The 14,377-nt window shown below is 37.5% G+C and overlaps 3 protein-coding genes across 3 annotated transcripts; 1 reads left to right on the top strand and 2 right to left on the bottom strand.

Annotated features, from left to right (window-relative positions):
- Nucleotides 1–377: 377 nt before the first annotated feature.
- Nucleotides 378–3,764, bottom strand: LOC106962554 (uncharacterized). The gene is made up of 3 exons (XM_015057029.1): nucleotides 3,453–3,764; nucleotides 1,822–1,964; nucleotides 378–1,731 (listed from the first exon to the last, which is right to left on the bottom strand). The coding sequence occupies exons 1-3, from the start codon at nucleotides 3,622–3,624 to the stop codon at nucleotides 577–579; spliced, it is 1,470 nt and encodes a 489-aa protein (XP_014912515.1). The 5' UTR covers nucleotides 3,625–3,764; the 3' UTR covers nucleotides 378–576.
- Nucleotides 3,765–4,512: 748 nt separating this feature from the next.
- commd6 (COMM domain containing 6) lies at nucleotides 4,513–8,064 on the bottom strand. The gene is made up of 7 exons (XM_015057017.1): nucleotides 7,812–8,064; nucleotides 7,364–7,422; nucleotides 6,986–7,051; nucleotides 6,087–6,163; nucleotides 5,771–5,939; nucleotides 5,153–5,305; nucleotides 4,513–5,045 (listed from the first exon to the last, which is right to left on the bottom strand). Exons 1-7 carry the CDS (start codon nucleotides 7,834–7,836, stop codon nucleotides 4,995–4,997), a joined length of 600 nt encoding a protein of 199 aa, XP_014912503.1. The 5' UTR covers nucleotides 7,837–8,064; the 3' UTR covers nucleotides 4,513–4,994.
- Nucleotides 8,065–9,354: 1,290 nt separating this feature from the next.
- Nucleotides 9,355–13,095, top strand: uchl3 (ubiquitin carboxyl-terminal esterase L3 (ubiquitin thiolesterase)). The gene is made up of 9 exons (XM_015057007.1): nucleotides 9,355–9,490; nucleotides 9,677–9,688; nucleotides 10,059–10,187; nucleotides 10,337–10,493; nucleotides 11,172–11,257; nucleotides 11,377–11,424; nucleotides 11,523–11,598; nucleotides 12,272–12,330; nucleotides 12,467–13,095. Exons 1-9 carry the CDS (start codon nucleotides 9,449–9,451, stop codon nucleotides 12,554–12,556), a joined length of 699 nt encoding a protein of 232 aa, XP_014912493.1. The 5' UTR covers nucleotides 9,355–9,448; the 3' UTR covers nucleotides 12,557–13,095.
- The last annotated feature ends 1,282 nt before the right edge of the window (nucleotides 13,096–14,377 follow it).

The following is a 14,377-nucleotide window of genomic DNA, read 5'->3' as shown; positions in this document are numbered from 1 at the left end:
CTAAACTTGGCAACTTTTTCTTTTTCAACTGTAATAAATGTGATATTCAATTGACCTGATATGACTCAAATTTTGGGTGTCCGCCCCCCTCTGCTGCTGCTGCTACATCGTTGTGGAAAACCTGGACCGGCAGAGATATCTGCGGCTTACAGCCCGGCACGGCTTATAGTCCAGAAAATATTTATTTCATAAATAGGGTTATTTCCTGGATTTTTTCTGTGAAGAACCCAGAGAGGGTTATTTGATTGTGCTTTCTGGAAAACAATAATTTTTTTTACATTTAGGCACACCTGCAATTGTCACACTTTTTCTGTTACAAACTGACTTCGGCCCCCCACCAGAGAAGGGAAAAGTTATGTGGCCCTCACAGGAAAAAGTTTGGGGACCCCTGCCTTAAATCATAATACGCTCTTACGTCAGTCTGGCGACATTTCCCGTATGCTCAAGTCCAGAACTCGACAGGCATGTTCACATCACTGTGATGCAGGGATCACTGAGATGTGGCATGCCTAAAGAATCCTTTGCCAAGTACCAACTCGGAAAATCTACCCACTTGGAAGAGTTTCTGAGGTCAGTCTAATTACATGGCATCACAGAGTCACATATATTGCAGAGACCACAAGTGACTCTCATAATTTTGTCAAGCGTCGACATCTTTGCCGCTTGATCAGTGAGCAAAAACTTGATAGGAAAGGTGCTCTGTAAAATTGGGTATTTTTGCTTTAGGTTGCCCAGGGCTCGGTCCATATTTATTCTAACTGATAAAAGTTTTTTGCCTTCTGTGATTTCCCCGTGCGGCAGCTGTTTGACACCTTTTGTGATGACAGGAACTACCAACTTTGCGCCACGCAGAGCAACGATATCTTCAATACTAAACCCTTTGTTTGCTAGAACAGCATCTCCTGGAGCAAGATTGTTCAGGTAGCCGCAGCTCTCCGTCACCAGCCGATCGGACGTACGGCCAGCCCATCCTTTGGATATAAAATTAATGAAACCTTGTGGCGTCACTGAAATTAAATACTTCATTGTATTGTGACTTTTGTAGTGTGAACTGTTTATGGTTTTGGTTTCAAGGTATGACGGTCCTTCTGTCAATACCTCAAAACAGTCCAGTATCGAAACACAATCGGGATACGTAGCTTTAAAAAGTTGGGGCATTGTACTTCTTACCTGATCTCGTTCTGGCCAAAATACAGTAGAAGGAACTAATTTGATATTTAAAAAGGTGATCACGTCAGAAAACGTTTTTGCAACTGTGCTGTAGTGAACTCTGAAAACATATGATAGATATAGCATACTGACATTAAGTCTTAGCTTCATTAATGTCAATAAGCATTTGTGAAACGGCGATAAGGCCGAGTTTGGTTTCCGTAAACAAGGCATGATCAAATCCATGACGGCCATTAATGAGACAAATGTCGGTAAACCTGTGTAAACCTTAGTTTTTTCATCATTATCTTTAAACGATTCCTCAGAGAGGTCCATGACCTTTAGCTGATCAGTCAGCAGTTCTTTGTCTGAAGTCAACTTTTGAACTGCGGATGACAAACTGTCAATATCTTCACCGCTCATGTTAGTCTGAACTTCCACTCCCGTTTCTTCTTCCTCTTCCCCACGCAGATCTGCTTGACCAACCTCTTCTTCATACAGGTCAACGTCATCTGCTGTCCCACTGTTTGGCCCAGTCCCAGAGAGATCCAGTAGTGCAGTTGCAGCACTTATTATTTCAGTCTGAAACGTAACACCAGCAGTTAGACATTTTTTATAACTTTATAGCGACGATTTTAAATCAAACTTTTATATCTGATGCATTTCCCGTACTTGATTAGATTTGGTGCGACTCTTCTTTGTAGGTTCCTCGCTGTCTCCTGCTTCTCTTTTTTTGGCTTTTCTTTCAGCAGTTGGGGTGTACGCAAAAATAGAGGGTACATAATCTGGAGACAGAGGGTTGTTGCTTTTTTGCCCTGCAAGTGATGGCAGGAATTAAGCATTTGTGGACACAATCAAAAGTATCGTCCAATCTACTCATTCTGTTAAAATACCACTAATCATTACTGGCAGGGTTTGAGTTTTTGCATGCCACAGACCTTAAGAATCTACTAGATCCCAATTGTTCATTTGTTGAAACCGGGTTTTCCTGCAGAGACATGTTTACCCACTACTTGTGGTTCTATGCATTTACAATGATGTATTAAGGGTGCATTCAAGCAAATCTATACTTGAATGCTCAATTAATTTCTCAATGAATTTCTACATTGAGCAAACTCCAAAATGCTTAAGTTCTTCAAACTTCTCAGCAAGAGATTTTTTTTTTCTCGAAATGCCATAAAATAAGATTCTTGGCCATTTCTAGGAGGTCTTAGAGTTGTTCAAAGGTTTTAATAAATTATAAAAACACCACAGTTTATGCGAGTCACTATTTTAAATGATGTAAATAGTAATAAATGAACCCACTGCTTAAAAATTTAACAAGGTCTTTATCTTAACCCCATTGGAAGCAAAATCTACAGTTTGGTGAAGTTATATTGCAAAGTTTGGGACAGTATTACTTTACACCTTACAAGTGCTTTTCTTTTTTCTCTCTAAAATTCTCAATATTTCTCTGCATCTCTCTGAGCTGTCAAATTAAACAGAGTTAGTGCTAAACAAAGTCGATTCATACAACAGCAATGACTAAATATTACCTAATCTCATGCTACTTTATGCTGTCTGACAACTGAGTCCCTCAACTTGGGTTGGTGAATGCTTCAAACTGAAAGTGAAGTCCACAGCTTGACCTACTTTTTGATTTGGCTGAGAAATTACTTATCTCTTTGGTGCATTTACAGACTATTTTGATATACAGACAAATTCCATACCTCTGATCCCAACACAAATGGACTAAAGTTAATGAAGGTGCATCTAAAGACAAATAGAACTTTTTTGGAAAATATTGCATTATCAGTAATTAACTTGAATATTTAAGAATGCTGCTGCAGAAGTGTCTCAGAATTAAAACACATGGGCTTTATGCGCTAATAAAAACCTGCAGAAATTTTAGTATAATAAATTGATATAATTTTACAGCATTTCAAAATGTGTAACGGGAGATTTTATTAAGTGTGAGTTTTGAACGTAGAACTGATCAATAATTCAAAGAAGTACTGCACAATATTGTACTGACATTTGATGGCAAGAACATTTGTTTAAATATTCCTATAAATGCCCTAGTGTACACAGTGTACAACGTGAGGTTGCCGCCCATGAGCATAAAACGCGGTGCAGAGGCGCCATGGAGCGAGAGCAGTGCAGAACTGGTGAGGAGGCAACTAGACGGTGGAACCAGACTCGACACAACACCCGCAACCCGCGCGGTTAGTGAAAGCAATGTGTAGAGAAAATTATAAGTCAGCAAGTTAACTAAATCAATTCAGCAATATAACAATAATACACACATAGACTGGTATATTTACCCGAAATGAAATGTTTACTGCATATTCTGGAGTAGTCGGTGGGATTCCAGTTTCGGCGGCACACAGCTTGCACCCACAAAGTCCTCCTCTCTGGGTCTTTAGGAAAGCGGTAAAATGACAAATCTTTTCTGATTGACCGATTAGAGCAACCGACAGCGACACAACAAGCCATTTCGTCTTCCTAAGAGACTTGTTCTTTATCTTTCCGCGCGTGTTGTTAAACAACAGAAAAGGTATCCAAAGGATATCCAAAATGGCGACTCACGTCACGTGACTTGTGGAGTGATGACGTCTACGTTGACTTTTTCCGACTTTTAAATGCACCGTTAAAAGTCTTATTTAAAGCAATCCCAATACGAAAGCTTCTAATTTATTTCTTCCAAAATTAACTCTTTTGTTTTGCTTTGTTATTGGAATATAAAAAAAAGTCCGTCTATTATTGACAAACCTTTATAAGCACGTTTCCTAGTCGTTATTTTCGGTATGCTTTGTTAAATTTCTTTTTTCTTTTTTTTTTGTAATTTCTAACTCATTTTTATGGATCACAATATTTCACAAGTCCAAATATTAAATTGTTACACTTACAATTGTTTGAAATGAATGAAAAAAAATAAAAAATAAAAAATAAAAAACATGACTTCTTGTCTGAGTTAGTTACAGTTTTGTTTTTTTCACAACATGGAATATGAAGTAAATATATATTCTTCCATACCAGCTTCCCCAGTGCAGTGACTCAGGGTAACTTCTCTGTTATGGATGTTTGGGCACACAACAAATAATTTTAAAAACTAATTTGTTGTTTTTAAAATACTATGTGGTACCCACATCTAACAAGGACCATTTAAAACGTAAAGAAAATGTACAGGTTCATGTTTAACCATGAACCTACCGGAATTTCCCCATTATTGGACAATAATGGGTATTTCTATTCTATTACAAAATGAAGCCAGTTAAAACTATTTCCAAACAGGGAACTGTATTTATTTTTAAAGAGAAAAATGTGATGAAAAGCTGCAGATATTAGGAAAATGCAGTAGAATCCAAAAATACATGCAAAAACTAAATGGAACAACCACTTTATTATTTTAAAGTGCATCATGACTTATATACAGAATTTCAATGAAGGCATCAAAACTGACAGAAAAAGCAATCATAAAATGACGTAACAGTCTTTTAACCTCAACAGAAATACAAAAATGGATATTTATGGTCGAAGTGTGCAAATAAAAATATATTAGTCATAAATCGGTCTCATCATGGACACATAACAGATGTTGCAAATCTCCCGCGAAACTCAGCAATAGGATAAATTACGTAACCCTAAAAGCTGCCTTTTTCAGCTGTTCTTATCTTAAAGGGTTCCAAATGCATCACACAAGATCTCAGAGAGAGACAAGCTGAGAGCTGACATTTACAGCAAGTCACGTCGACATTTTAAGACACCTGGCAAGAAAGAAGAAAAAAAAACAAGGATGTCAAGCTGTTCCTTCTTTCACCTTTATATAAACTGGTACTAACTGCACACTTTGGCTTTTTTGCACATCATACAGTCTCCATAATCGCTGCCATCTCCTTGAACTGCTTGTGAAAATTCTGAAGAGTCAAAAGTAAAAAAAAAAAAAAAGAAGAAAATATCATCAGTGTCTGAATAATTCAGTCAGAATTAATATAGATCAAAGTCAATGTCAACTAACACCAACCTGGAACTGTGGAATTGTCATCTCGAAAGCCCTCTGGCAGATCTGTCCAGAGGGCTCGACGATCTTCAGCAGCAGAGACACGTACGGGGAGTTTAGAGACCGGCACGTGTCTGAACTCACCGCCATCCCCAGCTTCCACTGCATGTCCACAAGCTACAGCGTAAACACAAATCTATTCTGATTATCAGGACACACTTCGATACGTATTCACACCCCTTAGCTTCAGCTTGATCTCAAATTGTCTCGTTAAACCACATAGTTGTGTTTGTTTTATTTGGGGGTTTTACATGACAGACAAAGACGTGCTTGATTCTGAAAATGGAAGAAGTGATGCATGGTTGTCCAACTTCACTGACAGGCCAGGCAAGGTAAGAAATAATCAAAGAAGCAGCCAAGAGACCCTTCGTATATGTGAGGGAGCTCCAAAGATCCACAGCTTGGGTGGAACAATTTGTGGACACAACTGTTAGATACATACTCACAAATGTGGTAGTTTTACAAAATATTACCTCAAACATCCTGTAATTAAATTATATAACATGTTTACTGTTTGTGTTTGGATTATGACCAAATGTACAACTGTTCTTTAAATGGAAATGCTCTTAAGTTTGTGCGTACCTGACCGATGCTCAGCATGGACTGTACTTCCTGCTGAGCACGAACCGAGGCACCATGTTCGCTCCACAACGTGTGCAAGGTCTGAAGAGAAGCTTTGGACCATTTGTTGCTGCCTTCCTCCAGTTTGGACACAAGTTCGTCTGCAGAGAAGTTGTTCTTTCCAGCTGACCTGGAGATACAAACCACTGATGTTTCATCTGATAGCAGACTGATGTGCTCCTCTGTGTGTGATTTGACATTTTGATTTGCTAAATAAAGACCAGATTAGCACTCCACATCCAGTGAGAAAAACAAAACAAAACATGAATAACACTACCTGAATGTCAACAGAAGAAATCTGGTAATACCCTGGACAGCTTCATGATCGATTGTTACCCCGACCCTCTGAAGTCTCTGTTCAGATGATAAACATTTAAAGAAAATCAGGAAGCAACAACTGGGGAAAGGTAAAGGTAATTATTTATTTATATGGCACATTTTCAGCAACAAGGCAATATAAAGTGCTTTACAGGAATTAAAAGGAAATACAAACAAAATAACAAACCAAAGGAAAGAGCAAAAGAAGAAAAAGCTAATAATGTTGATCCGAAGTAAATAAACTAGATACTCCTATTCAGGTTTGGTAGATACGTATAAGTAAGTATCTTCTGGTCTAATTCCTTTTCTTGTTTGGGAGAATAGGAGTCTAAAAAGTAGTTGCTAAGGTAGGTTTTTTTCTGGATTCTAAGTTTGTTCTAATCCCTGTTCTGGGTTGCTAGATAAGTGTAAGTAAGTAAGTATCCTTTGGACTTCTGGGATGCTAGATAAGGATAAGTATTCTCTGGACTTTCTAAGTGTGCTTTACATTTGTAAAAGTAATGAGTACTCCACAGTTTCTAAGTAATAATAAAAACTAAATGTTTCTGTTCTGGAATATTTTTTTTCTGGATTCTAAGTTTGTTCTAATTCCTTTTCTGGGTTGCAATAATAGGAGTTTCTCAGCATCTAAATAGTGCGCACCCTACAGTTTCTAAAATATAAGCTAAAGAGTGACTAATAAACTAGAGTCCCTGGTTTCCAAGTTTGTTCTAATTCCTGTTCTGGGTTAAAAGTGAGCACTCCACAGTTTCTAACAAAATAAAATAAAAAAAGAGGAAAGGACACATTAGGGCACATAGCAACATTCACATGAGTGGAAGAGGTTGTTTGAAAAAAAAAAAAGAAATTTTGACTCACAAGAGCAATTTCAGCTGAATCTACTCCACTGGTTTGCCCTTGAAGATATGTCAGAATGTGCTGAGACTGTGAAGATTAAAAGATTTGCAGTTGAACCGTTCCAAAACCGCATCCTGAGTGGTTTGTGCAGAGGGCGGTTAACACACACACACACAAAAAATCAATATTACTCAACTCTGTTTACATCCTGCTGTTATCAAGGCAGACACATTATGAAGCAAATCGTACCAGACATGTTAGTCTCCTCGCTTTTACTCGCCGCATTTCAGAAGTTGCATGTGTGCCAGTAGATGTCAATGATACGATAAAGAAATTACAAGTATGCCGTTTCCCTTCACACCCAGAAATGATTAACTTATTAAGTTTTATATTACTTACTGTTTCAGTTAACAGATATGGGGGCAAGCTGCAGATTTTGTCTACAGCTCTGTTGATGCCTAAAATTACAAAAGAACAACTCCACATAAGGACAAATGCATTAATTATGACATAATTTACCACCTCTTCCTATTGGTACAAGTGTCAGAAATTCTTGCAATCTTTTAAATTTATCACTTTTTACATTTGGCTGCTTTTTTCTTTTTCTCTCCTTTTTCTTTTTTAGGTAAGTGTTCTAGTGTATCTATATCCCCATTGTTTTGTATCGATGAATGGCTGAAATCAAAAACAAAGTTGAGATCAAAGTGAGTGTTCCTATTCAGTCGGAAAAGACTAGCTTCTGTCATTTTATGGTGAAACTTTACAACCGAGACCCTACAAGTCTGTCACTGTTCCTATTTATCTCAGTAGTGAAGTTCTGACCCTTTTATAGCTGTTTAGTACTCACCGTGTGATTCCTCTGCCGCTGGCATCGTTATTTGACAGTAAAATACAGTTTAAATTAAGAAGCTTTTAAAAGTCTAAACCTTTCTGTGTTTGTTTTCAAAGAGGTCCTGAAAACATAGCAAAATGCACACTGCTGCTTCCCAAATGATCCTTCTTGTATGTTTAACTACATTAAAAACTGCACAGCGCCATCTGCTGCACGGGAGTATCCATAGTTACGATACAGGAAAATCCGCAATACTTCGCTGAAAATGTTTTTACTCTGTTTCTCGTCGAAAACAGAGTAAACTTGGCATGTCCGGGTTGATGGTTTCACTTCAACCATGGGGCAGCTCAGTAAATTAGAATGTAATTGAAAAGCTATTTAACTCTACTCAATTCAAAAAAGTGAAACTAAGAGATTATCCTGTTAATTCTTTTCATTATGATTTACAGCTATTGAAAATAAAATATTAAATTTATCAGAGAATTACATATGACTAACAAAAAAAAGGTTTAGAATACAAAAAATGACATAGATCTACAGATCTGGGATGGGGGCCTGGTACAAGGTTTAGTACTAAAGAACGACTTCAGGGAACCAAGAAGCAAATCTCACTCAAGAATTCGTGGAGACTGTGTCTGAAGTCAGCACTTCAAGAGCCAGCACGCATTGACATAACTTGCATGTTTCCTACAACTGTCTCATCTTTCTGTAAGACACTCCTGAATCAGATATTAAAAGCATCATACCTTGCCTAATTAGTAAAATCCTGGACTGTAGCAGTGGTCCATGTTTTTTTTCCTTTCAAATTAAAGTAATTAAAGTTTCTGTTATATTTGGAAATCAAGGTATAGTCAAAAGAAAGAGTGGACAGAAATACAGAAACCAGTGTGAAGTTTTCACATTATGATGATTTGGGTAGTGATAGCCATGGCATTGATGGTGTTGATACGCTTTTTAGTTTATCAAGTCTAAAGTTAGTGCAGTTTATCAAGTCATACAATTTTGGAGCACTTAATGCTTCTCTCTGCTGACAAGGTCTATGGATTGGTCTTTAAAGCTTTAAAGCTGCCACTTTCAATATGGTGGCATCGTTTACGTATGATGCTGCCTCTACTACTCAAAGCTTCTACACGGCACTTGAAAAAAAAAAAAGTACCCATCCCGTCTGGCAGCAAATGGGTATGAGCTACATACGAAAATACATCCAATAAACTATCTTTTTTTTTCAGGTAAAATGTTAAAAACAATCGTGACTAATTAACTTGAATAATTTATGAAAAATAAGGCATAAAACCGAGGCATCTCTACAAACGAGCAACGCCCAAATTCTGGAATGATCCACCGTAAGGTTCAGAAAGGGGGTGGTAAAAGGAAATATCTTTAATTTTACTGGAATAGTAGCCATTAAATATCAAAAATATTAATATAAAATTAATATACAGACCATAAAATATGAAAATTGCTCGTGAGAAATTCTGAATCTTCTTAAATAATGTGTTTGTTGTGAGCTAAAACGAGCGAACCACCCCCGTGACTCGCCTCCAGGTCAATGTGCAGTGATTAGACACGGAAGCGAATCGCAGCTGTCAAACAGACCTTTCTAAATCAGACTCAGCTCGCAGTTAGCAGCAACATATCAAACTACACCTAAAATGGACTCTCCACGCTGGCTGCCTCTGGAGTCCAATCCAGAAGTATGTACCCCATCGGCTATTTTCACAGCTGCAAGGTTTTATTCAAGCCATTCATTCTGAAGGATGTGAACACTAGCTACTGTGCTGGCTAGCTATAAGAACAAAAGCTGAGCCCGGTGTAGGGGCTCTGCTAATAAATCATATGTATTTACCAATTTCTCTTTTTCTCTTTTATTATTTTTTCAGGTCATGACCAAGGTAAGCTCTTTTTGGTTCTATTTAACGATAGTGCTGAAAATAAAGAGTTGCAAATAGTTTTCAAATGTGCAAGGCCCACGCCACAATGATGCTACATTTACAGTATTGTCATAAAACAATAAAAAATAAAAATAAAATCGCTGTCATTGCAGTTAAAAAAAATACTGCAGTGTATACATGATGTCCAAACTTAGGAAAACATGTTTAAATAAATGAACTGTCAAAAACATTTCTGGTTCCGCAACCTAAATATATGTCTACAAGCCCAGAAATATATCTTTTGGAGGTTGGGTGAGTGGGTTTTGTATTTTAAACCAGATTATGTCAGTGTATCTTATTGTGCATGCTAATTTACTCTGTTTGCATCTAGTTTGTCAGCTGTTTGGGCATGAAGCCATCTTGGCAGTTTGGGGACGTTTACGGGTTGGATCCAGAGCTTCTGAGCTTGGTACCAAGACCAGTGTGTGCAGTGCTGCTCCTCTTCCCTGTAACAGAGAAGGTTTGACATATTTATCCAGTTATAAAACACATAGACGCTCTTGATTTTTAGATGTCTATAGTTTATGTGCCATTGATGAATGTTGAACATAAATATTGATGTTTGTTTACATGTTTCTTGTCTTTCTGCTGCTTTTCTCTTGCATCCAGTATGAGGCGTTTAAGCAAGAAGAGGAGGAGAGACTCAAAGGCCAGGGGCACGGAGTCTCCCCTGACGTATACTTTATCAAGCAAACTATTGGGAACGCCTGTGGAACGATCGGATTAATTCACGCAGTGGCTAACAACCAGGCTCACCTGCAGTTTGGTGAGTTTTAACTTCATGTGAATCACATTGGAAGGAAAAGTAAAACTGACCAAAAAACGTGGATCTGTTCACATTTTGTTGCATTACAACATCAAACCTTAGTGCATTTAGAGCTGATTCAATGCAAAAACTAAACATTAAAAAACAATTTCCCATAGTCTTCACATTGCCCTGATGGACTCAAAACAATGAGAGAAAATTATTAAAGGAATGTCATATTATCTGCTTCATTTTATCCTTCGCTCCATGTGTCCTTTCTTTCTTCCTTATGTAGTTATGTCTTTCCATTCATCCATTCTTCATACAAAGATACATACTTGGATCTTTTGTCCTCCTTTTTTTGTGCCCACTGTTTGTTCAATTCCTTCCTTCCTTCCTACTCTTCTTTTCCATCCTTCCTTCCATCAACCCTTACCTCTTTCTCCTTCCTTCTTTCCTTTCTTACTGTTTCTATTTTTTTTTTTTTTTTGGTTGTTGTCTTTTGTATTTTTCTCTCTTGCTTTTATTAATTTAACTTAAAGATTGAGAACTTCGGTAAGTTGCATCTGTAAAAATTTGGGATTTTTCCACAAATGTTTAGGAATCCTTACTTTAGTAATAAGTAGTATAGTTTAAATATAATCTTGTATTTAAAAGCAAGTAGTCCTGTACCGTTTATATTTTGCTCCTCCTTCACAGAGGCCGACTCTCCCCTTAAGAAGTTCCTTGACCAAACGGCAAAAATGACCCCAGAGGAAAGGGCCACGTTTCTGGAAAAAGACGAGGTAGGACTAAGCTGAAGGGAGCATGGATGGACATTAATTGTAGAAACGAACCCGAAGGGACTTTAAGGGAGAAAAGTCAAATGACTCATGTAGTTCTTTTGTTCAATTGTTTTTCCCAGAGCATACGTGTCACACATGAATCTAGCGCACAGGAGGGGCAAACTGAGGTTTGGAATAACTTTAAGTTCATTTGTAAGATTAATTTGCACTGAATTTGACATGTACACAAATTAACCTCAATGAATTCATTTCTCGTCTGACGCAGGCCCCAAGTTTAGATGAAAAGGTCAATCTGCATTTTATAGCTTTTGTGAACGTCGGAGGACAGTTATACGAACTAGGTGAGTTCACAGCAGCATGTCGCAAATCTTAATTGCGGTTTGTCACATTACAGCGCCCTGCACAGGTACTAGCACGTTTGTATTAACAAATGTACAATAAAGTCATGTTTTTATTCAAGCTCAAGTTCACTTGTTTAGTTGGGGGGTATACCCCGGATACCCCAAATCATGGAGCCAAAGTTTGATACAGTAAAACTGATGCTTCAGTTCTTAACTTTTAAGTAGACCAGAGTTCCTAAGAGCTTTTTTGCAATAATCCTTAACCTCCTGGTTTCGTAGGGAACAAATATGAAGTTTCACAAACAGCCGATCAAAACGAGAAAGTAGGGGTGCACCAATAAATCAGCTCTGATTTTCCTTTGTTTTGAGACATTGGCTGATTTCCCAAAACAATCTTCTTTACCTCTGAAAAGGATCTGATAATCAGCCACTATTCCTTTCTGTTATGCTGTGAGAGCAGACTGGCAGACAGACCTGGCCACCAGGTCACGTCTGCAGGTGCTCTGTTAACAATAATCACCATACTGTTTACAACTCAGCAACTTTGTTGCTATATTTAGTAACAACTGAAAAAATAAGAAAATGTTCACTTCCCAAAATGTGTGTATATACATATATACACAGCCATGGTGATAATTAAAAGATTTAAAGCAACAGTTAATTTCATACATAGATGGACGGAAGCCTTTCCCTGTTGTCCACGGAAAAACTACAGAAGATACGCTCCTTGAGGTAAGATATTGCTAAACACAATTAAGATTATTACATAGAAAGTTCACTTTTAGTTTGTGTTATTTTGTATGATGCTGGACAGTGAGAGTTTCCTTTAAATCTGTTGGCATTAAATGATTTGACTTGTGTGTTCCAGGACGCCGTAGAAGTGTGTAAGGTTTTCATGGCTCGCGACCCTCAGGAGGTCCGTTTCACCATCATCGCTCTGTCCAAAGACTCGTTCTGAGGAAGCTCTTTTTCCTTTTGTGTTTTTTTTTTTTTTTTTTGACCCCAGAAAGCAAAGAAAACATTACTGCCAAACATTCTGAAGTGCTGAATATATTATAAAACACAGTTGTTGTTTTTTTTTTCTCTCACAATGTTATTGCAAGCAAATCTCAAACTAAAAGAATACCAGGGATCGGAAATCTGCATCGCTGCCTTGGATTATAGATTTGCTTAATCTGTATGTTTGAGGCTCTTTTTGGGTGAACATTTAACTGCACTTATTCACTGTTTAATTTTATCGTGTTTGGGTTTGTTTTTGACAATTACTTCGATCGCATCATGGAGATGAGCTGTGGAGACGCATTTTAAGATGCTTTAATTTCATTCTCTCAAAACACTTAAAGGATGATGATGTTTCATGAATTAATGTGTTATGAACTGCTTTAACAAAGATGACTGTCGGAGGATAACAAACATCTAGTCTGAACATGCGGGTGAAAGGTGCCTACATTTTTGTAATTATGAGTTTGTCAAATAAAGGGCAAATTTAATAAGCACTTTTTTGGGGGTCCCTAGTGTTTGTCTTCAAGTTTATATATAGTTTCTACTAAAATTAGCTCCCACATTAAATTAGGTTTAATATAAAAACTCCAAAAACGTTGCTGTGGTTGTAAAAAAAAAATAAATAAATAAATAGAAAAAACTGCAAGAGCTGTTTTAAGTAGGTTTTATTTTTAGGTTTTGCTATTACAATATACCCATAAAATGATTCAACCCTCTGAATAGATTTATTCTAAGGAGCTTACATTTACAAATCAGGGTGTAGTCTCAGACATACCTGATGCTGCAGATCAAGATGCCTGTTTTAGAAATATGGCTTAGTCATGAGAATTATCTGAAAGACTTGAGGAAAAACTGTTGCACTGACAAAATGACACAAACGGACAACAAAGGCTATAAATGTTGATGATCGTAGAGATGTTAATAGGTTTTAAAGATAAAGGAATGTTGACTACGCCTCCAGGATGTGACAGAACTGTGACTAAAGTACAAGAGAAGTCTCCAACTGACTCACTTTGGTATGAATTAGCTTACAAGGTTATAAGATTATGTTCTGTGAATGCAGCAGTGTCTGTAGAGGAGGAGGATGTACTGTCATATAGTCAGATGAGGTCAAAATAAAACCTGATTTTAGTAGAGTTTTATTTTTGCAATGTTTGGAAGAAGGAGAATTGGTACAACCCCAAGAACACCATTCCAACCGTGAAGCATGGGGATGGCTCCATCGTGCTTTGAATGGTTGTTTTCTGCAAAGGGAACAGGGCGAGTGCATTGCGTACCCAGTCTTCAGACCTAGACCTATTAAAACTTTGTTGGATTGAGCTGAAACTCTGTATTTCCCAGCAACAGCCCCAAATCCTAAGAGATCTGCAGAATATCTGTGTGGAAGAGTAAGCCAAAATTTATGCTGCAGTGTGTGCAAATCTGGTCAAGAAACACAGGAAACATCTGACCTGTCTAATTGGGAACAAAAGTTTCGTTACAAAATTATTTTCTGTTGTATGAAATACTTACTTCATGCAAAAAGAATTAACATTATTTTTATTCTGCCTCAGTTGAAGTGTACCTATATGTTGAAAATGGCAGACATGTAGGTTCTATGAAAGCGATAGGTTAGTATTTCAGATCATGTAATACTGACTTTCCTCCACTGAGTGGCGCTGTAATAGCGCACTTTTTTGGATCTCGACGGAGAGATCCGAACGCTGTCAGTTTTCCCAGGTGTTCAAACCTTTTTTTTTTTTTTTTGGTATTTTCTTCGAGGTCCATCAGTCTACAG

This window comes from Poecilia latipinna, unplaced genomic scaffold, assembly GCF_001443285.1.
Source record: "Poecilia latipinna isolate Pla-1442-1.1 unplaced genomic scaffold, P_latipinna-1.0 Scaffold60, whole genome shotgun sequence".
Classification (NCBI taxonomy): domain Eukaryota; kingdom Metazoa; phylum Chordata; class Actinopteri; order Cyprinodontiformes; family Poeciliidae; genus Poecilia; species Poecilia latipinna.
Note: the sequence above shows the minus strand (reverse complement) of the source record. Positions and strands in the feature narration are given on the sequence as shown.